Source organism: Callithrix jacchus, chromosome 15 (assembly GCF_049354715.1).
Source record: "Callithrix jacchus isolate 240 chromosome 15, calJac240_pri, whole genome shotgun sequence".
NCBI classification, from domain to species: Eukaryota; Metazoa; Chordata; class Mammalia; order Primates; family Cebidae; genus Callithrix; species Callithrix jacchus.
This window is the reverse complement of record NC_133516.1, coordinates 92,073,765-92,101,706: the sequence shown is the minus strand read 5'-3', so window position 1 is coordinate 92,101,706 and position 27,942 is coordinate 92,073,765. Positions and strand designations below refer to the sequence as shown.

The following is a 27,942-nucleotide window of genomic DNA, read 5'->3' as shown; positions in this document are numbered from 1 at the left end:
CATTTTACCATTGAAATGAGAAGATGTTATTATTCAGAAATATTCAAGCTAACATTTAGTGACCCGTGGACTAGGACTCCCTCTAAGTAATCATTTATAACCATTTTTATATTTACTTTTATATCTACCTATTATCTTTCCATTTATTAAGTATTGACAGAGATGTTTTCAGATCACTTACTGGTTTTCCATGCAAAAGTAAACAAAATCCTCCTTTTGCCATTTTGGAAATTAATATTTATATGAAATTTCTATAAAAATTGATCTAAGATTGTACTCTATTGCAGGGGGCAGTAGGAAAAATACATTTTCCCAGGTGGCTATTAGTAAATATTAATGGCCTCAGAGCCCTGCAACATTGTGATAAAACATGATTCACATTTAATAGATCCTCTAGGTTCCCATATCTTTTTTATTTTTGACTCACAACATGAATCTTCTCACTCCTGGTTAACATTTTAAGTGTTTGCGGCTTTCTTTTATGATCAGCTGCTAGTAATTTTGCTAATCTCTAATAAAGCGTGACCTTTAAAGACTCATACTTAATGATGTCCTGTTGACAGCTGAAAACACTTTAATCAGTGGCACCTGGAGAGGAAGACCCACAGTCCATCAGTTATCTGGTGCACGTTGAAGAGTTATTTTAATATCCTTGCTGCAGAAAAGGCTTACTGCAGAAAAGGTTTAAAAATATATATTCACCATGACAAATTCTGACTGAAAACTTTGTCTTCCAACCAGGTGTTAGGGCTCCAAAGGGAGTATAATGGAGGCCAAGAATGGGGACAAGTGTTTTAGTTCTCATGTTCTCACAGCTGCTAACCCTCACACTCACTTCCTTAAAGAAGTGCATTTCTCACACTCTGCACGGGCCTCTGAGTCACTCTCTTGCCTCTAACTCCTCCGAGTAAGCTAGCTCTAGTGAGGAAAAGGTTGCAGTGCTGATGCACTGGAGATGCTCTAAGCTGAACTAAGCCCTGGAAGAGAATACTAAAATCCGGGTTCTGGGAAGGCTCAGCCTTCACCTGAGAGGCAGCATGATACAGGGAAAGAACACATATTTACTTTTGAGTCAGACAGACCTGGGTTCAAATTCAACACAAGTCGTTGTGGAACGGTTGTGGGTAAGTAGTTTAAATTATCTGTGTTTTATTTTTCTCATTTATAAAATAGAGAATAATCTTTCAGAAGCATTGTAAAGACTATGACTAAATCATATTAAAAAGCAAATATAGAGTCTGGCACGGAGTAGGCATGTTTTATAAACTTTGTCAGTTGCCGTTCTAACAAGCAGGGTGGCCTTGGATAATTTACCTAACACTTTTGAGTTGAGTTTGTCTCAGTTGCGTTCTCTCCACTGATGTTCTGAGCAGCTCTAAGAAGTTAGTGCCTAGCCTGAAAAAGCTTGGTCTACGTGGCAATTTTGTGGTTTTGTTTCATATTTGGGGGTGGAGAGAGAGCCCCGGTAAAATTGTAGAGGTAGATTGTTTCAGCAGAGCTGTTAGTCACTGAAAGGTAGCCATACACATTTATCACACCCAAGTATGTTTTTTTGAGAGGGTCAACCCTCAATACAAGATTAAAAAACAAAATAAGCAAAATCTAAGATTATGACACAGTAGCGCTGGTGCACGCACACAGGTGTGTCTCAGAGAAGCTCTCTTCTTTCCTAGAACACAGACTTTGTGCCTTTGGTGAAGAGAGTTGTCAGGTGCCTCTTATAATTCCTGAGCTGTTGCCTCCAAAGAAAAATATGGTGACTCCTCCAAAAATGTCTACCTGAAGAAGTCTATCATCTCTAGATCTTACTTTTTTCAATCTCTCATTTGAATTAAGCAATTTTTAGCAAGAAGATAGCAAGAATTTTGACCTGTCCTATTAAATAGATAAAAAATAAGTGCATGACACTTTTATTAACTGATGGCAATTCTAAGTACATTTGTGCTAAAATTCAACCATCACTTTCCTATTTTGAAGTTTCTCTGTTTCACAGTAAAACGGTTTCAAGAATTTAAAAGTAAAGTTTATTTACAATTGTTGATCCAGATATGAATCAGTATAAGTTGTATGCTTATAAATTTTAATGCAATTTCTATTTCTATAGATTATTAGTACCATTTACAGTGTTTACCCTAGTTTTTTTATTTGTATAAATGGCAAGAGGAAATGCACAATTTTTCCTCTTTTATCATGGCAACCCTTGGCATTTCAGTTGTGTCCTATAAAAAATGTTTAAGAATGCTCTATTTTTATGAAAGTGGGATGAAATCTAAAATAATGGAAATTGCTACCGTTTATCACACTGAAGGATCACTGTCACAAGACAAGTGGTTATGCACTGGAGGAAAACAGACGTAGAGGTTGAAAATAACTGAAGGGACTATATAGGGAACTCTATTGTGAATATAAAGAAGCTGAAAAAATAACTGATAAAAAAAGAAGCAGGATAACCCAATGGGAGGAAATGATGTAGTGCCAGCCATTGAAGCCAGCTGAGCCCTCTCTTCCTGGCAGAGTCCTTAGAGAGATGGGAAGAGGCTTCGAAGGCAGGGAACAAGACAGCTGCCAGGAGTGGATATCAGACAGTCCCAAAACACAGATGCACGATGTTACGCAGGGTTAAGTAGTAGTATTAGCTCTCTTTTGCCCAGGAGGAGGATGAAGCTCTAAGAGTTTTAAACTTCCTCAGGCTACTCAGCTAGTATGTGGCAGGTACCGGATTTGTAGCCAGGAAGTCTGAGCTCTGAGCCACTGTGTTCTACTGCCTCTCAGAACTTGGGGAACTTGATCTGTTCTACAGGACAAAGGTCATAAGTTCCTGATATGTTGTTTCTATAATGTCCTGTAAATAGTTATAAAGTGGGTGAGGAGATGTATTATGGCTACCTCCTCATTAAGGTTGAAATAAATAAGCACTCATTTTGTCCTCAAAACTTGTTCTCTTCTTCCCTTCCTCCACCACCACCACCATCTCTGCTTATTATGTGCTGTCCATCTGTCAAGTCCTATTTTATCTACTATCCACAAGCCCATTTCTGGCCAATGCAGACATTTCAGTCCCTCTTCATGAATATCCTGGAGACTTAGCATTTGCTTTTATCATTCTTAAGGTTAATCAATTGCTACTTTTTTTTTTTTCTGTATGTCTTGTTTGCCTCTACACTTCACCCAAGTAGAAAACTCCCAGGAGCTAAGGATCCTAGGAGGCTTAGATTTCTTTTTACCCTCAATGTTGTCATTGATTTCAGAAAAATAATGGATGTATGGAGAGAGGAAAGGGAAAGACCCAGAAAGTCTGAAACAGCTGTGGGTACCATTTAAGATTTTTCTCTTTTAAAACTATTTTCGAGATGTCATCTAATTCTTAGTTATTTCTTTGGAAATAGATTTACCACTTGGGAAGTATTTGGCTTTAAATCTTCAAGATGAGTCCAATTTTATTTTTATTTTTTTAAAAAAAGCAGGAATCCCAGAATTACTTGATTTTTTTTTTTTTCCTCTAAGGGACAAAATTTAGCAGAACTTAAGCTTCAAAGGGGATTTTTAAATAAATTTGCCTAATAGGTATCAATTTCTTAATAAATATGTGCTATCTCTTAACCAATTCACCATAACTTTATACCAGAAAGCTATTGTTTGATAAAAGATGACCATTTCATCATGTTTTGGTAAAGAAAACATCTTTTCAAAGTCCTATTTTTTTCTGCTGGATTCAACTACAGTGTTTTCATGGTCTGCTTGACTTCATCAAATGATCAGCTGTCGCCAAGTGTATCCTTTCTTGGAAATACAATTTAAAGATTCACATTATTTGAATATAAAGCACAATTTCTTCAAATGTATTAAACAGTGCACTGAGATCAAATCTAACTTTTAGAACATCATTCTCCATTATATCTAAAAGAGTGTTTCCGAATGGCTAATGGCCCTTTTTGTCATGGGCCGTAAATGGTAATATAGTCCCAGATTCATTGCAAAAGTCTTGCTTTGGAGAAATGGTCTTAAGTGGAAAGCCAGCTGCCAGTAAAAGGATATTAAAGGTTATCTGGAATAGATATAGAAGGTAGCATTTAAACTTTAGAATTTTTTTTTCTTTTTTCTTTTTTTTAACATTTCAAAACCAAGGAACATAATCACATCAACTTTCCTGATTACCCACATATTATTTTCTTTTACATATTTCACATTCCATGGACACTTGGTGCTCTCTGATGCACATGAGTCATACCAAGGGCTATGCTGTGAAGGCCAAGATAGGTTATATTCTGTTCTGTGTTGTTCCCTGATTGTTTTTATTGCGTGTGTGTTTCTTTTGTGCATGTCTCACCATTGAAAGGGTAAGCTCCTTAGGGCCAGAGCTGAGTCTCACCTTCCCTGGTGGGCTCCACAATCAGAATCAATATATTCACAGCTGTAATAATTGACTACTCAGAGTTTGCTGGGGAGGACTCCCTGCCCAAATAAAAGTCCTATCTTTTTCTACTTGTCTATAGTAGGCCTACGACTACTTGCCTAGTTGCCTATAGTAAAATATCCAGGAGACAAAAAATTATTTAACTGGGGTAAAAGGTTGACTCCACCCTAGCAGTAAAGTAACTATATACCCTCTTTAATCTGGCATCATCGTGGCTAACACCTGCTGCTGTTCTGATACAATTGATTGTGCTCACTTTCATTAGTACCCCAGTTCAGTTGAAAAACCATATGCAAGCTACGTATGGGAGAAAGCCCAGAATTCTTTGCGTGGTCCCCAGATTTTTCACAATCTGATCCCAACGTAATAGCCCAGCCTTTTCTCTGCCACTGGGGATGCTCTGCATCAAGAAAAGAGAAACAAAATCAAGGGCTGGGGGATTTGCCACTGCTGTGTTTCATTCTCTGGGCTGGGCGCGTGGTCAAGTGCTAGAGTGGTAGTTCTTATCAACCTGTTAGCTGATGATTTAATATTTTGAGCACTTACAATGTGCTGGGCTAAGAGCTTTATGGAAATGGGTTATTAAATCCTTACAGCAACCCCATGAAGTAGGTACCATTAGCATTCTCTTTGTCCCACTGAGGACAGTCAGTCCCCAAGGGGTTAAGAAATCTACAAGTGGTAGGCTGGCTCCAGAGCCTGTGGCTCTGCCCATAATGCCAAAGTGCTTTTCTCCATGGCCTGTAAGTGTTCTGGCACTTTTGAAGTCAATGTTAAAAACTCATCTTGTCTAAATTATTCCTGACTCCTCACCCCTACGTGGAAAAGCTGACAACACTCAAACAGGGGGGAAAAAAAAAAGCCTTTGCTGATTTGAAGGCTTTGACTTTGTAAACTATCTGAGAGCTAATGTGACCTGGTTTTATAACTTGAAAGAAATATCCAAACGAAGTCCTGATGAAGAAAAATATCCAGACACACTTCCTGCAGCGATAACATGAACAAAGAGGTGAATTCACTGGAAAGCGTGTGTGTGCGAATGTACAGTCTACTTCAACATCGAGCCCTTGCCAAGCCTTAAGCCCATTAACAGACAACACCCTACACTAAGCTTCTCTGCGGGTGCACATATAACCACAGGCAAGGAAATAACCACAGGCAATAAAGCCAACAATTTTAATGCCTAACAGGTCTGCTAAACTAGGAAAGGATGTGACAAGTGGGTAAAGGAAGTCGTTTTTAAATATTTGTGGTGTTGGGGAGAGAATTTGTCAGAGCGTGCGAGTGAAGTAGGGTTAGTTTGGGACAGTGGTTGAAGGAGATGCTCCCGACTCTATGCCAGGACTGCAGGAAATGAGGTGACCTGGAACCTCAGCATTGTGGTTGGTATGAGGGCATTGGAAGTGAAAGGGTCATGACCGGTGCACTTAGAGGACCTTGCATTCTAGGTTCAGTGCTCTGCTGTCACTGTCATGAATTCTTAAGAATTTTATCTTTGTTTTATTTTGCTTAAGTGAGGTCCTATGGGACAACAGAGCAGGTGTGGATGGCTTGGAGCCTGGGCTCTTGTGCTCGGCCTCCCAGCCCCTCCCCTAGTTTGCTTCTCAACTGTCTTGTCCTCCAGCCTTGGTGTCCCTGCTACTTGGCTGCCTTCCACTTCCCATCCCTCTTCAGCGACTTCAGCTGCCCTCCACCCCCAGCAGGGACTTGGGTGTGCACACCTCCATGACAACATGTGGCAGGACATGGTGGCAGCAGTCCTTGCAGAGTTTGGCAGTGCCACTGTGCATTAAGTAGGGCATTTGCTGGCACCTGCATGAGATACACAGTGTGTCCCAGTGCAGATGTGGCAATCCCTTGACCAGTCCATGAATTGGGTTGGCAGACCTGTGGGGAAGGGAGATGGACTTTTCTCCCCTGGAGGGTGGGTTGGGGGATGAGGGTAAAGCACTTTGATCTTGATCCTGGGACTGCTGCTGGAGGGAGATAGTAAGTGGAGGGCAAAGGGAGTGGGCTGAGGGTCTGCACTCACCTGCAAAGTACAATATTAAATAGCAAATAAACATCATGACAGATCAAGACAGATGGTGGAAGAAAGCAAAAGTTGTATGTTGTGCCTTCAATGGCACTCTTTTGCATCTGACCCTGCAAATTATATAGTCAGCCTTGAGTGAAATGCATGTTTTTAACAGCGTTGCCACTCCAACTCTCACAGAATGAAAATATAACTCCGAGAAGAACTCCAATAATGTCTTCCTCAGTGGATTGTCTTTAAAACGGCCCTCTGTCTGGAAAAAGTGCATGCATCATTTCTTCCAGACAACCTTAGAAAGCTGTGAATGGTGACCACGTATGGCAGAGTGGTTGAGAGTGCACATTGCTGGAAAGACTCCCTCTTTCCCCCTTTAACCTTGTCTTCCTCCCATCCCCTTTCCCCACAGGCTCTCTTCCAATCAATGCCGCATTCCCATCTCATATACGGAGGCTCCACCCACTCTCTACAGTGGGCCAGTGTGGGGCTGCTTCTCACCGCTGTTACCAATTCCAGACAATCCTCAGCAACCTCTCTTGTGACATCTGCACCAACACAGGCTGCAAGCTCCCTTCAGAACAGGCCTGTGAACCTTCTGGAATCTTAGCAGTGGCTGCTGTTCCTAGTCATTTTTGCATTCTTGCTCTGCGAACGGCTGGCTGCACTTCTGTGAGTAGTTTAACCTTCAGTGTTAGCCAGCCAGGGGCCTGTTCCCCCAGACTGCGTCTTAAAGACGGAGAGAAGCCAGAATTCTCCAAGCTGTGGGGCATAACAGGGTATTCTGTCAAACTGGGCGTGGGTTCATTATTCAACAGATCTTGTAATGTTTAATGGAAATAATTACCGAATAGTGTAGGATCTGCTTTAAAATTTGCTCTCCAATTATTTCTCAGGCAGAGAAGGAAAACAGTTTTTTGTACCACATGAAAACATAGGCTTTTTCTAAGGGAAAAAACAACAGTCCTACAAATAGGACTTATTAAAGACTAATTGTCTGATTACTCGTTTTTCAAAAAATATTTTTCTTTGTGCCGATTGTTCTATTTCTCAACCCTCTAATTATTATTTTTTCCCTTCTGCCTGCAAAGCCTTGGCCTTCATTCATCTTTATTCTATCCCCCGGCATTAAAGGGGTAGAAGAACAGATTCATTCATTCTTTCAGAACATGTTTATTGAGCAGTTTCCAGGTTTAGAGGTACATGAGTAAACAGAGCATGAACTGAAAGCCTGGCCCAGTCCAGAGGGATCCTCCACCTACCGGGCTTTCTTCAGGGGCTTAGGAATACTCCAAAAGGCTACTTTGTGACGCTCCATAATTCCATAGACATTCTTTTTTATGTTTAAGGGCAAGGTGCTAGCAATCTACTGAGTGATGTATTAGAAATTACTAATATTGTATATTAGTCGATTATATTAGGAAAGTTGGTACAACACTGACATTACTTCTGCTACTTTGTATTCTATTTGGACTTCAAGCCACCATGAAATTTTGCAAAGCTACAACTTAGCACACGCCCAAGCAAACAGCAGGATTTCCCCAATTTTCTAGGAAAATACCCATCAGTGTTTTTCTAGAAGTGACACCCTCCCTCCTGAAAGAACATTAGTGATGTTCCTGAGTTGGTCCTGACGTTCAGTTGCTGCTGTTCTGGCTTTTTCACATGTAGTTACTTCAGGGTCACTTAATCATCATGGACGGGTGGGTTTTCTGTAGTCATCATTGACTGTCCTGTGGAGTGATGGCATCTGTTGCACCAACAATATTGGAGCCTATCATTTTCCAGCAATGGTCTTCAGGGTGGAAGTGGATACAGTTCAGTTATGAATAATTTTTATACCCCATTGCTGAAACCAGTTTGCTGTTGTCATGTCAATTTGGTTTCATTACTCAGTTCTTTGTCATGGGAATGGGAGAATGGGTGGCGTGGGGGGGGGGGGGGGCGCAAAGCTGGTCCCCCTAGTGAAACTTAGAACTACTGGTAAGTAGCCTTTCAGTAAGTGAGGAGACAGCAGAATTCTATCTCCTTTTACATTCCAGCTCCCCACAGGACTGCCCAGCTCTGCCCAGACTGACTTCTTCAGTGGGGTTCCCCTTTCTCTTCTCCCCTTTACCTACCAACAGGCCAGGGAAACTATCTACAGCAAGGGGCAAAGGCAGCTGATAGGGAGCCACAGAGCGACAGAGCCCAGGGCATTGGTGAGCTCTTTGTTTACCTGCTTCTCGGCCACACTTAGGAAGTCCCTTTTTTGAGAAGCAACTAGTGAGTGAGTGGAACTCCCTGCTGGAGCTTAAAAGACAGCAATATTTCTCAAGGGTGTTTTTCAGGCAGGTATTACTCAGGGTTAGTGTCAATGAAATGCATTATCAGAGCTGTTAACCACCTATCAAGAGCTAGAGGATGTTTAAATTCAGATTGTATTCACTCTGGTCCGAGTATATCTAAATGCAGCTTGTGGACACCTACAGATGCAAATCAGAATCGACAATATTTCTTTTATGGGGATTTCCATGGGCATAATTTTTTTGAAATTCTGTAGGTGATTTTATTCTTTTTAGGGGTCTTATGATGTGCCACACTGGCTTCTAATAAAAATAATTACCTTATTTCATCAAATTCTAAAGCGTCTATAGCTGTACATCAGTCTGCTATTTTATATAAAACTAAGAAACAAGTTGCTAAGTAATGGTGCTGCTCTTGTATCCCTTGAGGCTTTTGTTTGATGCTTCCTTTGACTTGCTGATGAATGCATTTTATGTTATTTGTTATTTTTGTAAGAGAAATCATTTCCTTTTCCATAAATTATTGTAGAAGCATTTCATATTAGTGACGTAGTTGTGAAGATAGGTCTCATGCAGCCTGAGGGTAAGAGCAGTGCTCTCAGGCTTCGTGCTGGCCAGCCTGCCTTACAGCACCCCAGCACAGTCTAACACATGGAAGGCTTTCTTCTTTGGGAAGTAAAAGGTGAAGCCAAGAATAGCATTACTGATTCCCAAATGGATGATGATGAAGTTGTTTATACAATTGACATTCAGAAATATATTCCATGCTCTTTTAAGCTTTTCTAATTCCTCAAGTGAAATAAATGAGCAAGCACTGAAGAAAATATGATCAAATGTCAAAAGGAATGTGATAGGTTGGTACAAATTCCATCATCATTCAGATCTAATCTTGATGTTTGGAGAGAGGCTGCTTCACAAACACTCACAGGAGCATTTTTCTTTTCTTTTTTTTTTTTTCAATTTCTTTTTGCTCGCAAAAAAAAAAACCACAAGCTTGCTTTGAAGGCAGGAGTATTTTTCAAACCAGGAACTTGCTTTTCTGCTATTAACACCAAGTATAACAGACAGCTGCTTTACTCATTGAATGAAACATGCCTTATATAAACCTCAAAAAGGACTTTTTCACAGGGTACCTTTAGTGGTTGCCAATCTGGATATTTCTGAACAACTAGGTTATAAAACTGTATCAGGTTCCCACACGCACACTGGTTTTAGTCAAGCAGTAAAAACACAGAGCTCTACATTTTTTGAAGAAGATGGATCCTGAAAGGAGGTACACAAGGTAAATGAAATGTATGCTTCATTACAAGAGGAATTAAACAGTATATGCAAAAAAAAATGTGAAAGATGGTGAACAAGCAAGAGATAAACTAAACAGATTAAAATGAGAAATTGAAAAAACAAGAGGAGCACAGATTCAGGCAGCACGAGAGAAGAACATCTAAAAAGACCCTCAGGAGAACACCTTTCCTTGTCAAGCATTACAGACCTTTTTTCCAGATTCTGAATTTCTTCATTCATGTGGTATGTCTTTAAAAGACAGACATGTTTCTAAAAGTAGCTGTAACAAAAACCACCTCGATGTGGTGGCCAATCTGATCTTAATGGTAGAACACACTAACATTCCTGAAGCTAGTCCAGCTAGTACACCGCAAATAATTAAGCATAAAGCCTTAGATGACAGATGGCAGCTCAAGAGATCACAGCTGTTAGAGATGCAAGACAAACCATCTAAAACAGATACTGACAGTAGCAGCCGAGAAAAAGGATCCACAATGAGCAGCACAGAAATTGAGAGATTGAGAAAATGAAGGGTTTTGGTGAATATCCAACCATCTCCTCCGTCTTGATCCTTTTAACCTAAAAGGAGATTTTTTAAAAATTTGGCTGATGGGTAAAGCCAAACATTTGTGTTGTTTTTACTATGTTGAGCTACTAGCATTAGTACAGATAAGTTCGTTTTTACTATGTTCACTTGTTTGCAGTAATCCATAGATAAGTCTTGGCTTGTTTGTTTTATAAAGTGCTTTTTTGAACATCATATGCTTTTATTTTAAAATCTTTTTTCACGTTTTACTAAGTTGTGAGGGAAAGGCTTACACTGATACATTCTTTGCAATTGGAGAAGTGAGGCTGGACCCAGTGGCGCACACCTGTAATTCCAGCACTTAGAGATGATAGGGCAGAAAATTGATTGAGGCCAGGAATTAGAGACCAACCCGGGCAGCAGAGTGAGATCCATCTCTAAAGAAAAAGAGAAACAATTGGAAAAGCAAGAACAGAAAAGAAATAGAATTTCTTTTCACACTGTGGAAGGAAATTGATATGAAAATTTAGTTTTTGTCTAAGTCATTAAAGTTCTCAAGTGATAATTTTTTAGAAGTCCATTACGGCTAGGGTTACCAGATCAAATGCTGGACACCATGCAATAAACTTGCAAAATAGTATCTAAAATTTACACTTGTCCTATTTTTGTATTTGCTAAATCTGGCAGCCTTCATTATGACACAGTATCTCTCCCCTAGTTTAGAGTCCTTTGCATGAAATTTAGCAAATCCACAATTTTGAGCACAGTACAAGCCTGGTAATCCAGTGTTTTGGGGATAGGCCAGTGGGACTCAGAACTGATACATGTATACGTAGATAAGAATGTCTGTCACATTCAATGTCTTTATTTTGTATAAATCATCTTTTTATGGTTTTTATATATTTTATTGCACTTTAGTTTTTGGGGTACATGCGCAGATCATGCAGGATTGTTGCATAGGTATACATATGGCAATGTGGTTTGCTGCCTCCATCCCTCCATCTATGACTGGCATTTCTCCTGATGTTATCCCTCCCCAACCTCCCTACTTCACCCCTGCCATCCCTCCCCTAGTCCCCCCAATAGACCCAAGTGTATGATACTCCCCTCCATGTGTCCATGTGTTCTCATTGTTCAATACCCACCTACAAATGAGAACATGTGTCTGATTTTCTGTTCTTGTGTTAGTTTGCTGAGAATGACGATTTCCAGATTGATCCGTGTCCCTACAAAGGACACGAACTCATCATTTTTTATGGCTGCATAGTATTCCATGGTGTATATGTGCCACATTTTCCTTGTCCAGTCTATCATTGATGAGCATTTGGCTTTGTTGCAAGTCTTTGCTGTTGTAAACAGTGCTGCAATGAACATATGTAAAACATCTTTTTATGAAAAAGACACTACTGGTTTGAGGATAGACCTGTCAGGAATACTTTGTCCTCCTGTGACAGCACCACTATCCATTCCAATGTAACATTTCTGCAAAGTGAAGTTTCCTTAACCAGCCATACTTACATCTGTTAGGCATAAAATCATTCTGAGCAGTCTTAACTCCATTCAGTTGAATGTTATATTGTTGTATGAGCTATTTGGGGACCAGATATAAGGGACAATCACACAGAACCACTTATATTCAACATACGTAAAATATGCTGAGTGTTATTTTAAATAAGTATCTGCTTATTGGACATTGACTGGTATAGAGGGGGAGTGTTATTCTTTACCTCACTCCTGAAATACTTTTCTATCCAAAGTTTGCTTTGAGTCAGTATTGGCAACATACAACCACTTACGTGGTTGTAAATAAATTTGTTGTTGTGTTTTTTGTTTTGCTTTGTTTTTGAGATGGAGTCTCGGTGTGTCACCCAGGCTGGAGTACAGTGGCACGATCTTGGCTCACTGCATCCTTCACCTTCTGGATTCAAGTGGTTCTCCTGCCTCATCTTTCGTAGTAGTTGGGATTATAGGGATGTGCCACCACACTCGGCTGATTTTTGTATTTTTAGTAGAATGGGGTTTCACCATGTTGATCAGTCTGGTCTCGAACTCCTGACCTCGTGATCTGCCTTCCTTGGCCTTCCAAAGTGCTGGGATTTCAGGTGTGAACCACTGTGCCCAGCCTGTAAAATAAGTTTTTTGGTGGGAATGCACTAGAATTTATTCCTGATATCTGATGTTACAAACTTTAGGGTTCTTGAGATACACAGGATCCTTGCATGTAACTGGCATAAACCCTGTAAAGAGATAAAGTTCTTGACAAAAGATGAAAAAATATGTAAAGTTGTGAAGATAGTACAGAGAATTCCTGTATATTTTACACTCAACTTTTCTATCATTAATATTTACATTAGTATGGTATGTCACAACGGGTAATTCAATAACAGTACATTATTAGCTAAGTTCTGTACTTTGTTTAATTTCCTTAGTTTTCACCCAAGGTCTCGTTTTCCATCCCATACAGGACGCCGCATCACACTTAGAAGTTGTGTCTCCTTTGGCTTCTGCCGACAGTGTCAGTTTCTCAGACTTTTTTTTTTTTTTTAATGACCTTGCCAGTTTTGAGGTGTCCTGATTAGTGTTTGCAGAATATCCTTTAACTTAATTTTTTTATTGTTTTTTTTTTCATGAGTAGATTGGGGTGTGGGTTTTGAGGCGGAAGATAACTATTACTTCTAAAAAACATATCAGAAGTAAGATATAAACAAAGTAAAGGTTAAGTTACTACGAAATTTTCTCATGTTGAGATTCCGTCTCTTCTACTTCACCCTTCAACTCCGTTATCAATAGTCTTATTGGTTTTGTTTTTACCCAGTATCATTCTCTGTGCCAGCAAGGATCTTGCATGTTTAGCAAAGGAGGATCATACATTTGATTTAGATGTTTTAAGATATATTTTATAAGTATTCCACTGAATTCTTATTTATTCAGAATTAGTGTTACATTTTTGTCAATTGACTTTTCAGCACCTGTGGAAATAGGCTTACTTTTTTTTTTCTTTATGTTACATTCCTGGGATAAACTATAGTTGGTTAATTTATTATTGTATTATGTGCTGTCAGATCCAGATTCTGATTGGTTTAAGGTCCTGTCAGTATATTTTTAGGATTTTTTTCATCAATATTTGTGAATGAGTTTGTTTTGTAATGTTTATTGCGAAATGCTTGCATTTTGGAGCCTGTGATGCTTGCCGTAAAGATTTTTTTTAAACATTTTCCTCCTTTGTAATATGTCCTTAGACTTTGTAGAACCCAAATTCTACTTTCTAGAAATCATCACTGTGACTAATACTTAATTCATACTTTTTGTGTTAAGCATTGTTAAAGTTTTGTGGGGGTTTTTTTGTTTTTGTTTTTGTTTTTTTCCCTAAGACAAGGTCTCACTGTCACCCAGGCTAAAGTACAGGGGTGCAATCTCGGCTCACTGCAACCTCTGCCTCCCGGGCTCAAGCAATCCTCCCACTTCAGCCTCCTCAGCCTGGAACTGTAGGTCCCCACTATAATGCATGGATAATTTTTGTATTTTTTGTAGAAATGGTATTTCACCATGTTGCCCATCCTAGTCTCAAACTCCTGAGCTCAAGCGATCTGCCTACTTGTGTCTCCCAAAGTGCTGTAATTACAGCCTGAGCCACCATGCTCACCTTTCGTTCAGCTTTTATTATCTTTAAGAAGCTTTTGAGGCTCGGTATGACTTTTCCTACTTTGCAGGAAACTGAGGTACAGAGAGGTTAAATACTTTTACTTGTACCGGTATGTAGCTGCATAGGATTTAATCTGTTTCCAGAGTCTGTGCTCTTATGTCCAGAAATTTGGTTTAACAACAAAAAAAACCCCACAAATTGTTATACATGACAAGGGTCGTTATCAGACCTCCTTACCTAATTTCTTTCAGAATTATCTTGGTTTATTTCATGTTTCTTTTGTAGACAATTTAATGGCAAAAACTTTGCATGGCAGAACTCAGCTTCCCTGTGGCGACGTCCTGAAGCAGGAAGCCTTGCAATGCAAACATCCTCTAACGCAAGGAGACCCAAAATGTGAAAATCGGGATTTATCAAACTGCAATGATGAGAGTATTACTAAAAAATTAGTACTTAACAGAATATTTCCACAGTAGATTTCTTTAAGCAGTAAGCTGTGCCTGTCCTCCACCATGGGGCATTCAAAATGTTAAGCAAATTAGATTTAGTCTGCAACATTGCGTAGAGTTAACTATTAGGAATGGAAACTTTGTTAAGGTAACTACATCCTGTGCAACTTCTCCTAAATTGACACTTTAATTCGGTATCTTTCTAAATGAAGTAATGCATATTGGCAGAATTTCAATCTACAATGTATATATTTCCAGGCTACTATAAATCCACAGAGTTTTTTTGTTCAGAACAGAAATAGAAATCCTATTCTTTAGTTTTATTTTTCCATACCTGTGTCCCCAATAGAGCACAAAGACTCCAAAAATACATCTGTGTTGGAAATATTTAATGAGCAGTAGGAGCCAACACGTGCACTCAGGTAATGGCATTTGTTCCAATTTGTACTTGGCTGTAACAGCCTATGCTTTATGCAGAATGACTGCCTTCATAACAAAATGTATTTTTAAATTGCTCATATAACCATGTCTTGGATCATGGCACTCACTTTGGCTTCTGTATATGTTATTTCTCTAGTGTTTCAGGTCTTTTTTTAAAAAAAATGTAGGCGTTAGGCATAATTAATCCATATCAAGGAAGAATCTAAAAGGTTAGCTCTAAGAGACTCTGCTAGAGCAAGAACAATTTAGGGAAACTAGGGGTTTTGTTTTCTAAAGTGAATTTCTGAGATTTATTGAGAGTATTTTGTGGACTTGCTTATTATAGTTACATAATTTGCAGGGCCAAGAACAAAATAAAAATGCAGGGCCCCTAGTTCAAGAACGTGAAAAAATTGATCTTAAAGCTACTAAAATATAAAGCTTTTTCCTTTTTGTGGTTTTCTCCTTTTATCACAATGTGATTTGATGTCTTAGTAAAGAAAAATTTTAATATAAATTTATTAGCATGAAGCCTACTTTGTATCTTTATATTGTGCAATCCCAGATTTAAATGCAAATGTAAGAACATTTAACTTGTAAGCGAAATTACTGAAACTGCACAGTTTGTATTTTGCACTTTATACATATATGCATATGTATTTTGTTCCAACAAGAAGAGTGGAGATGCTGCACAAAACTAATTCAGCTGCTTATTTCACTTCTTGATATGTGCACATTCTACCAACACTCTTCCTTCAGCTTATTTCTGAATGAGGAAGAATTGAAAAGAAAAGTAAGCACGGTTTCCCTATCTTTATCTTTTCTCCTTTATCATTTTCAGCATACATGGTTGGCTAATACATGAGTAAGAAAGGATATAATAGGGTTTCTTGGTCATTCGTTTCTATTAAAATGCCCTTGCTTTCTTTCTGCATCTAAAGGAAGGTCTGTTTCGAGTGGCAAGTACAGTCACTCACAGGTCTCTGTGTCCCCCTCCTTGCCCCTTTACTGAATGGTAAATGTGACATACCTCTTTCCAGCTTTGAGTCTTGCTGGACTCCCACACATGATGGTTCCTCTGGAGTTATGTGCTAATGGATACGTCTAATGCCATAAATGCATGGGGAGGTGAGGAAATGCAGACGTGCATGTGGCTCCTGTTTCCTCCACTCACATGCACTCTCCATTGTCCCATCAGTCTTCCCTTGCAAAACACAAGTTCAAAGATAAAAGTATTAAGAATTTCAAGATGTTTACAGCAAGACCTTAAACCAAGCATGGGGTCCTTCTGAGCCTGGGGCCCATGTGATTGTAGATGCTCTATGCTCATGAAGTCAACCCTTCCCCAATTATCTTGTCTACAAATTGAGGTGCAATAGTAGTGCCACGTAGGATTGCTGTCAGAGAGTAATTGAGTTATGGATATAAAGTTCTGGATATAGTATCCTGCACTTAGAAAGCACTCAGTACGTGGTAGTTTATTGCTGTGTATCTCAAAGAAAATCAGGAAGTGGTTATTGTATTCCTACTAGGAACCTTGTTTATTTTATTTGGGTCCAGCATTCTTTCTATGAGCCCCACTAAGCAGGATGTGCTTTCAAACACACTAGACCCGAACAGAACGAATGCTCCTTTATCTGTGTGGTGGCAGGAGGCAACCGTACAATAATCAGGCAAAGCTCTGAGGTGAGTTTATCAGGCTGCCTTGGTTACTTTATTCGGTGGTAATTACTGCAGCAGGCTATAGCCAATAGTGTTGGGTAAGGTGTCCAGAAAAAGACAAAGGTAAAAGTTATTAAGAGAAGTGGCATTGCCAGGTTGTCTCTATCTGAAAATGAGGTCAGCTCTGCAAAGCCTTGGGCAAGAAGGCCTCTGCTCCAAACTCATGGAGGGGAGACATTTGAACCCAGAATGAAAACAAAGATAGGAAGTCTGCTTGAGTAAGAAGGGGTGAACTCTAGCTGACCACAGCCTCCAAATGAAATTTCTTACAGAATGAGTTTCAGGGTTTAAAGTGAAGAAACATTGTAAAGAATACTCGTCAACCCATTAATCCAATAGAGCTGCTTATAAAATGCTACTTCATGTGACCAAAATATATTTGGTTTATTTACATATGTGTAGCCGATCATTCATGATGCAAACATTAATTTTTTAAAATTATTTGATAATTTATTAGCTCCTTATTAAATTAGCATATGCCAATTGCTTTAATATAATTTTATTTAAAACTTAAATATCTTGAAATTCCCTATTTACATTTCCTTGAAATATATTTAAAATCAAAATTATACCAACTTACACATTGTGGCTCTTTAAAAATTGTTCATTAAAAATGACCAGCTATGAAAGTAGGCTGAGAAATTAAATAAACAGGATACAAATTAGGAAGGACATTATAAATATTCCTGTTCCCATGGAAGTGACTGATTTCAGCTCATACAGGTGAGACCCACGGTGTCCTGTGCACGTAGAATTTTTCCTTTTCTGGTGTTGAAGCATTAGGCTTGGCCATCCCTGAGGAACAGAATAACACAATGGACATAATCTTATCTTTGCAGAGAAAAGAACTGATGAAAACAGGGTTAAAATCTACGTATCACATCATTCTTTTAAGACTTCTCCCTTACTCTTGCCCATTTGGTTTGGAAAATCTGGATTTAATTTTTGTTTTAATGACTTAATAGACTTCTCAGGAAGTGTTAACTTTTCAGATTACTGGGTCCTCTCACTCCCTGGAGCTGCGGTTATGGAGGATGACTCAGGGAATGCTGAGTCAGGGTGTGGGTGTGCTGCCTCCAATGCCAGTTCTTGAAGGGTTTTTCTGATCAATAATGTTATTGTTTCCAGATGCGGAGCCGAAATATCTGATAGTTGTGCGACCTGCTCCCCCTCCAAGTCAAAAGAAGTCATGTTCAGGTATGGTCCTTTGCATTTATTTTATTTTATTTATTTGAACCATGACTTTTCATCTCTTTTGGACCCATGGAGACAAATGCCTTGGGAAGCTTTAGGAATGTAGAGGAGGTGTCAGCCCTGGGTCAACAGTTTGCCCTGTGGAAAGGAAACACAGCCTGGTGGCAGAGGCTGCCTGGGATTTCCTCCTGGTGCCACCACTGGCAAACCGCAGGGAATTACGTAAGTTGTTGAACCTCTCTGCTCCTGGATTCTGTGCGTTATAGGGTTATTGTTGAGGATTAAATGAGTGAATGGCAGTGCCTGGCCTGTGGTCAGTGCTCACTTAGGGTTAGCCTGTTTCTATTTTGTAGTGTGTGAACTCATGCTCACTACTGTGCCTTTCATATATTAAAGGAAAAATTTTATGTCTCACCTTTCCTTAAGGAGATGGTTTACATCTTAAAAGGATAACTCATGTATGTGCGCTAAATAGATCAGCACATAGGTTTTATTTACTCCTTATCTCTCCCTTCCAAACCGCTTCAATTCAATAAAGGAAGGTCTTCTTTCATAAAATAAAAATAATAGCAACACCCATGTTTCCAGGCCTAGGAAGACTTGAAACAGGAAAGTGGATATGTAAATAAGTAAGTAGAAACTTTCTACATAACTAAAGATTAAAATTCTATGTCTTCTAATTTCACTGCCAGAACTATTACTCAGTTCAAATAATATAGCCAACCATTGTCATAAGGAAGAATCTGTGAATACGCTTTTTCCATCTGATGTTGCACCTCCCTAACTATATGTAGAGCTGATCACAACATTTTGCTTTTGTTTTTCTAATGTGAATGACCTCCGAATAATTATTTCCAAAGCATGTTCACCTTTTATGGTACACTAGATAACATGCAATAAAAGGATCTTTTTTGTTTGTTTGCTGTATTTTTCTAGAGGAGTAAGATGGGAGAGAGAGCACTCAGCTATTCAATTGTACTGAGCAAACGGGCCCTTTGCAGCCCTGTATTCAGTCTCGTAGACCCATCGGCCTGAGCCTGGTTGCCAGAAATCAGTTGCCACAATTCCCTCCCCTCTTCTGTTGACTTTTCCTTCTTTTAAGACTGGCATTGAATGGTCAAGCATTTTGAAAAATACAAATGCTTTTTCCTGGCCTCGTAGATCATCTCAAAGCCAAAGGGAAATTCCAGTCGCTCCTTACAACTTGTGAGAGTTGTCCAGACAGTTTTCTACATACTTGAAAATAGATATACTCTCAGTATTTCAAAAATATTGAGCCACAAACTCAAGAAGCATGTGATTCCGTGGGATCTGTTTGCAGATGAATATTCATTGAACTGTTTCTTGATAGAAATATCATAATACAAATATATAAAATTATATCAAGAAAGTCAAGACAGTGATTATACCGTAGCACTTTATAATTTCATTTTATTTTGCGGATTCTATGACACTAGCCTTAGACATTAGTTTTTACTTTATGAGCAGCTCAGGAAATTGTCTCATCTTGCTCAGGATATAATACCCCACCTTTCCTTTTGGACAGCAGATATAATTTTTGTTTTTGTTATCTGCATTTAGGAGCAATGTAATGACTGATAGATTAGCTTCCATTCATTTTATGTTTGTATCGGCCACATAAATGTTAATTATATTAAGAGTCAACCTTAGTGAAATAATTATTTGGTCATACAAATAATTGGGAGACCATTAGGTTCCCTTGGTCATTTCAAGCCTTAGTTTCCTTACATGAAAAGTATGTCTTTCATCTCTAAATGTCATTATCTTTATACATTGAGAGCCAAGACAGTGATATCATAAAAACAAAACTAGACTGTGATTGAGGAGACCTGAGATTTGAGTTTTGACTTTGCTCTCAGTGTGATGTTGGACAATCTCAAAACTTCTCTGTGCCTTTTATTTCCTCGCAAAGGGAATGCAATTATTTTATCACCTTAGTGAAAATCAACTCAGGAATTGAAAAGGGAAGATCAGAATCATCCCAGGGCTTGTTGAAACTAAGTACTCCCTGCCTTCACTCCAGATTCTAATCAGCCCTCCTTGGAGCTCATACATTATGATTTATGTCACCATCATACAGGGCATAATTACAGCTGCATCTGCAAAAGTTACAGAGAAGAATAAACCCATGTTTCCAACCATGTAAATGATAACTATCTTTGAAAATTATTTCAAATATCTTTAAAAAGTCAACTATGCTACAGTGAGGCAATTGGCTACCATTAGGTTAGGTGTATTCTGTGCTAAGAAGGGTTTTTCTTGAATGACAACTTAAAGAACTGAAATTTAACAGAAGGAACAAGCCTGGCACAGTTTTCGAAAGCATTTGATTCAGGTGACCACCACTAGGCTCATGCAAGGGGCACTCTCCTACTTACCTTAAGAGGGGTCACGAGCCATTTTGCTGGTTGGCTCCCACTTCATTAGATAGCACAGTTCTTTCCAGAACAAATACAACATGTGTAGTCTCGTGAAATAAGAGAGGGAATTCAACAGCAATACAAAGCAAATGTTTTCTTTTCTCGATAGTTTCATTAGGCCTTCTATCAGATTTTATTTTATTTACTCTGATTATGTTTAATGAGCCAGCTTTGGTTTTCCTGGTTGAGGTTCTCCCTGTTTTCGCTGTCCTATGTGTGCAGTTTCAGATAATTTTGAAAGTGCAAGTGCCTGCCCCTATGTACTTGAACATCATCTTTAATGGTTTATGAACATCATCTTGGCATTATTTAGATCCAGTTGGCACCATCAGAACCACTGTGCTTCCTGTGTTTCTCCTCTTCTTCCAGCATTGCTAAAAAACCGTGTTTGTGTTGTCCATGTAGGTACTCATTATAAAATACATGCTTATTACAATAACATTACAAAGGATTTTACACTTCCAAACAGGCTGAAAAAAATTATTCCCTACAATCTAGATAATAGGATTTATTTTGCTGACTTAGATGTTATTTTACACACTTTCACAGTCCCAGGAAAAAAATAAACATGCTTTTTTTTTAATCTGTAAAAGAAATAAAGTATTTCACTGATCACAGCTAAGAGCACCATATCCTTCTCTGACCCACAAGAAAATAAACTAGGGATAGCTGGATATTGTTAATATAGACACATATACAATACACATTATGTGTATATGTATATAGACCATATGCAGACATGCATACACACAAATCTGAAAAAGGTATTTCATTCACATTTAAACTCATGGGCAAAATTTAGTAATAATGTGGATTATAGAAAAGGAACTGATGGTTTCACATTTTTCATCATCTTGCCAAGTCATCTTTATGCGTTTTGTCCGAATCATGGCAACTTACTAAATGTCTCCTGAATTAACCTGTACACTACCTCCACAGGTAAAGCTCGTTCTCGCAAACCTCTCCAGCTGGTGGTTGGCACTCTGACACCAAGCTCGGTCTTCCTGTCCTGGGGTTTCCTCATCAACCCACACCATGACTGGACATTGCCAAGTCACTGTCCCAATGACAGGTAATATCAGCACTTGCTTTTAATAGCATCTGTACATGCTTTAGAGGAATGTGTAAGGTCAGGACTGTTAGCATTGATTTAACACCTGTTAACTATACAACCTGTTCTAGGTGTGAGGGGAACAAAGATATATAAGTCAGGGGCCCTGCCCTTGAGAAAGTTATCAGCTACCTGAATAGAAAACACATACATGTAAATCTTTTCAAAAATCATAAATTAGACAAGGAAGTAAGAGTCAAATAGCAAATGGGTGGTATCAATAATAAGTGTAATTAAAAACTCAGAAGATGGGGTAGTGAGCCAAGATTGTGCAGTCCAGCCTGGGTGACAGAGTGAGACTTTTTTTTTTTTTTTTTTTTGAGAAAGAAAATGATGGATCAAACTTCTAGGAACTTTGCTTACAGAATAAATGCATGAGGAAATGCAAAGTAACAAGAAACAAGCAACATATACAATCCCTTGGTTATTGTTGTATGTAAAATCTAAAATGAAAATTTCAGGGGAGTGTTGCAGTGGATTCTAATGCTGGGCCAAGCCTGGATTTTGGCCAGACTGAACCACAGCCTCTAGCCTCAGGGCCCCTACCAACAGGCAGAAGTTAAAGTGAAAAGAAATTGTTGTGGTGGATCCTGGCAGTGAGCCTAGCTTGAATCTTGGCCTGGTGGTACTCTAGCCTCTGTCCTCAGAGGGCCTACTTAAGGAACACATTGGGACAAATCTTGTCACTAGGCCAAACTTGGATTCCAGCCAGCTTGAGTTACAGCTGGTAGGCAGCATTGCTTCCAAAGGATAAAACTATGCAAAAACAAAAAATAGCAAAGAAGGTTGGAGTGATGTGTGAGCATGGGTAAAATAAAGGGGAAAGAAAATGGGAAGAGTATGGAAATACTCATCCCATCAGTACATGAATTCTCAAACTGTTATTAAGAAGTGGGATGAGTGGGCCACTCACGGTGGCTCATGCCTGTAATCCAAGCACTTTGGGAGGCCGAGGTGGGTGGATCACGAGGTCAGGAGTTCAAGATCAGCCTGGCCAACATAGTGAAACCCCATCTCTACTAAAAATACAAAAGTTAAATGGGCACGATGGTTCGTGTCTGTAGTCTCAGCTACTCAGGAGGCTAAGGTAGGAGAATCGCTTGAACCTGAAAGGTGAAGGTTGCAGTGAGCCAAGATCACTTCACTGCACTCCAGCCTAGGCAACAGAGCCAGACTGCTTCTCCAAAAAAAAGGCTGGGCACGGTGGCTCACACCTGTAATTCCAGCGCTTTGGGAGGCCGAGGTGGGCAGATCACCTGAGGTTAGGAGTTCAAGACCAGCCTGGCCCACAGAGTGAAACCTCGTGTCTACTAAAAATAGAAAAATTTGCTGGGCATGGTGGTGTGTGCCTGTAGCTCCAGCTACTCAGGAGCCTGAGGCTAGAGAATCACTGGCACCCAGGAGGTGAGGCAGAGGTTGCAGTGAACCGAGATTGTGTCATTGCACTCCAGCCTGGTTGACAAAGATTCTGTCTCAAAAAAAGAAAGAAAGAGAACATTTTTATCACTCTACAATGTATTTTCCTACAGAAGCAACCATTGATTTGATTTCTATCACCATAGATGAGTTTTGCCTATTCTAGAATTCTGCATAGTCATTTAGTATGGGTTTTGTTCTTACACTCAGCATTGAGATTCATTCATGACATTGCAGATATCGATACTTTGTTCCTTTTTTGTACCCCTGAGTAATAGTCTATTATGTGAATATTTTAAAGTTTATTCTCTTGCTGATGAGCATCTGAATTATTTTTTTATTTTTATGAATCAGACTGTATAAACATTTTTGCGTAAGATTTTGGTGGACATACATTTTAATTTCTCTTACATAAATAAATAGAAGTGTAATTTCTGAGTTACAGGAAGATGTATGTTTATTTTTTGCCGAAGTTTTTCATCTACATTCTCACAAACAATGTAGGAGAACTCCGATTGCTCCACATTCTAAGCAGCATTTTGTTTTGTCAGCATTTTTCATTTTAGCCATTGTGGTGTAGTTGTTTATTACAGTTTTGATGTCCATTTCCCTTACACTAAGGCTACTGAGTACTTCTTAATGTGTTTTTTGGCCATATATATATTTTTTATAGTGTTTTGTTTATTTATATTTGTCCAAATGAAACTAAAATGAAGGAACTTTAAAAGGTTTATAAATTCTCAAAAGTACCTTTCATTTGACTTTGGAAAATCTAGACTCAAGAAAAAAAAAATCAAATTTTCCTTCAGATGCCCACAGTTCTCAAGGGATGAATACTTGGAAAAACATGTGGAAGATATTTCCAAAACCCAATTTTTTGAAAAATAATTTTTAAATGTTTCAAAGAATCTGAAATATTTTTTATTTTACCCATTGCTAATCCCATGACTGACTTTGTTTGGAAAATGAACTCAAAAGAACATGACTTCTTGTGATAATTCCAGTTCCTAATGGATTGGTCTAGGGTACTAATGCTGAGAAAATAAACATTTATGGATTGCTCTTTTTAAAAACTATCTCATAAAAATAAAGTTATAGAGAGCAAAAGGAAGAAGAGAGGGAGGAAGGAAGAAAGGAAATTTGATCTTCTTACAGCGAAATGCAACCTGATTTTAAGGGTGACTCAGCTTGCTTGATAAATATGTAGGACTACTTGTTTCAGTAGGTTCAGTGACCTGGCAAACTTGTATAGCATAATTTGGAGTAATTTCTTCCCCTGCCCACCATCGCCCTCAAGCCTCTCCTCCAATTTCACTTTGTCCTATTGACTCTTCTGTGAAAGAATTTATCTGATGACTGATTCTAATCGATAGATGTTGCCATGATTTGTCAGCACATGGAGGTAATGAATATAGAGCAAGTTAGGACAGATGACCCGATGGAGCTAGGATTTTAACCAGGACATGGACTCTAAGGCCCAAGCTATACAGACCACACGTGGATCTCACCCTCACCCTCACCCCATTGCACACACACCCTGACTCTAATCAAATAGATGGAATCATGCACATCAAGTCACAATATTTGAAATCAGTAATTTCATTTTGAATAAAGTCTTTTGAAAGATACTTTCCAGATGCTTGCATACTTTCAAACCTGAATCGCGTGGGAGAAGCAAGATATTCTTGACCAAAGTAGGGAACCATCAGGACACGACTTGAAGAATTAAACAGTAATGACTAAAAAGAAGTATTTGGATTACTTGTAAATTTCATTTTTCCGTGCTTCCTTTCTGTCTAGTTAGCATAGTTAATAAAAATCTGACATTTAAAGTATTTGTGGTGTTTGAGGAAAAATAATAGTCCCAATTTAAAAGCCTAGAAATACTGTACATATTAGAAGCATCCAAATAAATCTACCAGAACTACAAATTAGTGTAATTAGAAGCAGAGTAGACTTGGAGAAATCTACCCTCATATGTTCAAGCAGAATTTTTTTTTAGAATTTAGACTAATCCAGTAGGTTATCATAGCATAATCCAGTAGGTTAGCCTAATAGCCAAAAATGATGGTTATTTCCTGAAAATTGGAAGATTAACACAGCTAAAGTTGTCCTTAGGAGTATCCTTTTACAAAACCATTGCAATCTGAATGCTCTTGGCTGGTTATAGGAACATCAACTGGTATTATTTTAATTCATTGATATATGGCACCCTGTGTATAGTCTCTGAGTTTTAAAAAATTGATCTACATCAGTTTGTGTAGCCTAATTGATCCTATGAAAATAATTTAGTAAAATTCATTTTCATATTTTGACTATGAACTTGGTATATCAAACCTCTTAGGTAGTAAGTTTCCAGTTAGAAAACTCTCATTTTTGTTTTGTTTTTTAGCTTGGAAGTATCAATGAAATGTCACTTTATCCTTTGGGGAACATGTTTCTATTCCTATTTGCATAGGGTCTATATGGGTTAAGATTCTTTTCTGAGTTCACAGTGGAGAGCAGATGTACTTCATTTACAATTTTTATTCTTAATGGGCTTTGAATGGAAGAGTGAATGGAAATGTGTACACTTACACATTTGTCTTCAATAGAGCCTCGGTTTGAAAGAAAGCTTTCAAATTGGCCCTGATGAAGAGTGAAATGTTTTTAATCCAAATTTATTTCACCATTAATAGCTTATTTTTCTTTCTCATGTTTCCAAGTTGTTAAAGCTTTCAAGACTGCTTTAGCTCTTACTCTTTTGCCAACATATGAAAGCTTTGAGAACAGTTTAGAAATCATTTTCACATTTTCTAGCATTCTCATATTGTGTTGATTTACTTCTAATGTCGAATGAGGGCTCTCCTTTCAGGCCAGTCCAGAGCAGGCTCTTGCCTTTTCCCGCCACTGTGTTTGTAAGAAGCGAGAATTTTCAGCATCTGAATTCACACCTGATTGACTCTAGTGCCTCGTTACATTCTGTCTTGCCATGTAAGTCTGAAGCTCAGGGAGGGCAGGGACCATGTGTGTCTTGCCCACCGTTATTGGCCAGTCCCCCAGACAGCATCAGGAACATAGCAGGCCTCAAGTAAATACATTCTGAATCAAATAACCAGTGAAATGTCAACATTCTCACTTGTATGTGTCACAACTACCTCAAACTGAACGTGACAAGATTAAACTCGGACTTCTCTTGAAATATCACCTCACTGCTCTGTGTATTGCTTTCTGAAGTACTATCATTGTTCCATTCATTCTAATTTAAAACTTCATTTATTTTCTATTTTTCACCTACTGTTGTTTCTGAAGGCCCCAAGATACATTCCTTTTGCTTTTGAGATGTATCCATATCTGTGTCTGTGTCTTCTTGGTTTCGCACCGACGTTCCCAATCGAAGCACTTCTCACCTTACCCTGGATTTGGGCAACAGCATCCTGGTTACAGTCCCTGCTATTTTTTTTTTTTTTAACCCCAATCATTCTAGCCTCCACAGTACTGAGGAAATCTGGACTATTCTTTATCAGCTCACTCTTTCCTCATCCCAAATTTATCTTTATCTCTCTTCTCTTCTTTCCAAGAAACAATTCTGACTTCAGACCGTGCTCATGATCCCATCCTTCCCGTGTTGTCTAAGCCTTTGCTTCCCCAGTGATCTCCTCTCTCTGCCATTTGCCCTTTCGCAGCCATGGGGGTCCTGCTTCCGTTCTGTCTAGTTAGCATAGTTAATAAAAATCTGACGTTTAAAGTCTTTGTGGTGTTCGAGGAAAAAATAATAGTCCCAATTCATCACAATGACCGGGTAACAGTGATTGGCACCTCATACTCAGACTGAATTCATACTTTTTTTTTTTTTTTGAGGTAGAGTCTCTCTCTGTAGCACAGGCTGGAGTGCAGTAGCATCATCTTGGCTCACCGCAACCTCTGCCTCCTGGCTGATGCGATTCTCCTACCTCAGCCTCCCGAGTTAGCTGGGACTACAGGTCCCAGGCGCATCACCAAGCCTGGCTAATATTTGTATTTTTAGTAGAGACAGGGTTTCACCATGTTGGCCAGCATGGTCTCAATCTCTTGACCTTGTGATCCACTCACCTCAGCCTCCCAAAGTGCTGGGATTATAGTCATGAGCCACCACGTCTGGCCTAAATTCATACTTTTTACACTATTAAAAGAATACTTTCCCCATCACTTTATTTTCACTTTTGAAAACTCAATTTTAACTTTTTTTCACTTTCCTTGGCACCCATATCCCATAAGGAGTCTGGTTTCATTGATTCTTTCTTAGAACTGTAACTTTTATCTGTTCCAGTTTTTATGTGTGTGTGTGATTCCTTCCTTGTTATCTCACATCTGGACTATACCTTGGGATGCCTCCCTCCAATGTCTCTGTGACTTATTCTTCCACAGCTGGTAATTCCAGCTTCCTTCATTACTGCTCAACTTTATTTACCTGCTGAGGAATTACTACCAGCTCCCCCTGTCTAGGAAAAGAAGTCGTAGAATCGCTCAAGGAATACCTCAAAGCATATCTGAGTCATGCTCATGAAGTGAGGTGTAAATCCAATCCACTCTGCTTTCCCGAGGCCTGGAGAGTAGGTCCTAATGTAAACCACATCACTGGAATGAGATGTAAAATGCGGTCTGTGCATTTCTTAGGTTCAGGCTGGAGAGAGCCGCATGTAGCCCCACCTCTATGCTGTGTGCTTTCCATTCTGCCTCCTTCAGTCATACACACATGCATGTCTGCCTCCTTCATTAGAATGCAAGCTCACTTTTGAAGCTCTGCAGAGTCCCACTTGCTTCCATCTCACACAGAACCCAGCATTGTATTTTATAATAGTAGTTCTCAACAAACATATAAGTGAATAAGCAAGTTGGATGTTAAGAGGAGACTTTAAAAATCATCTAGCCAGTTGATTCAGTTCTTGAAGCTTCTTTGCAACATCTCCCATCCAGAGTCCAAAATGAGCCTCTCCAGGATGGCATCAAAGCATCAACATTGAAGATACAAATTCTGGTCACACTGACTGAC

At 38.9% G+C, this 27,942-nt stretch overlaps 1 protein-coding gene and 1 pseudogene across 34 annotated transcripts in view; both read left to right on the top strand.

The window, feature by feature from the left end:
* The window catches only part of ABI3BP (ABI family member 3 binding protein), a 263,790-nt gene that overhangs the window by 77,761 nt on the left and 158,087 nt on the right, over positions 1–27,942 (top strand). For 33 of the 34 annotated variants that reach the window (XM_035274239.3, XM_054246102.2, XM_078352229.1 and 30 more), the window contains exons 3-4: positions 17,898–17,966; positions 21,344–21,476. In XM_035274239.3, coding sequence (XP_035130130.3) covers positions 17,898–17,966; positions 21,344–21,476 — 202 coding nt within the window. Of the gene's footprint in view, positions 1–879; positions 1,125–17,897; positions 17,967–21,343; positions 21,477–27,942 lie in introns of those variants that run through there. The other variant, XM_054246099.2, reaches the window with a different exon arrangement.
* On the top strand, positions 2,528–10,592 carry LOC103788430 (BRCA1-A complex subunit Abraxas 1 pseudogene; annotated as a pseudogene).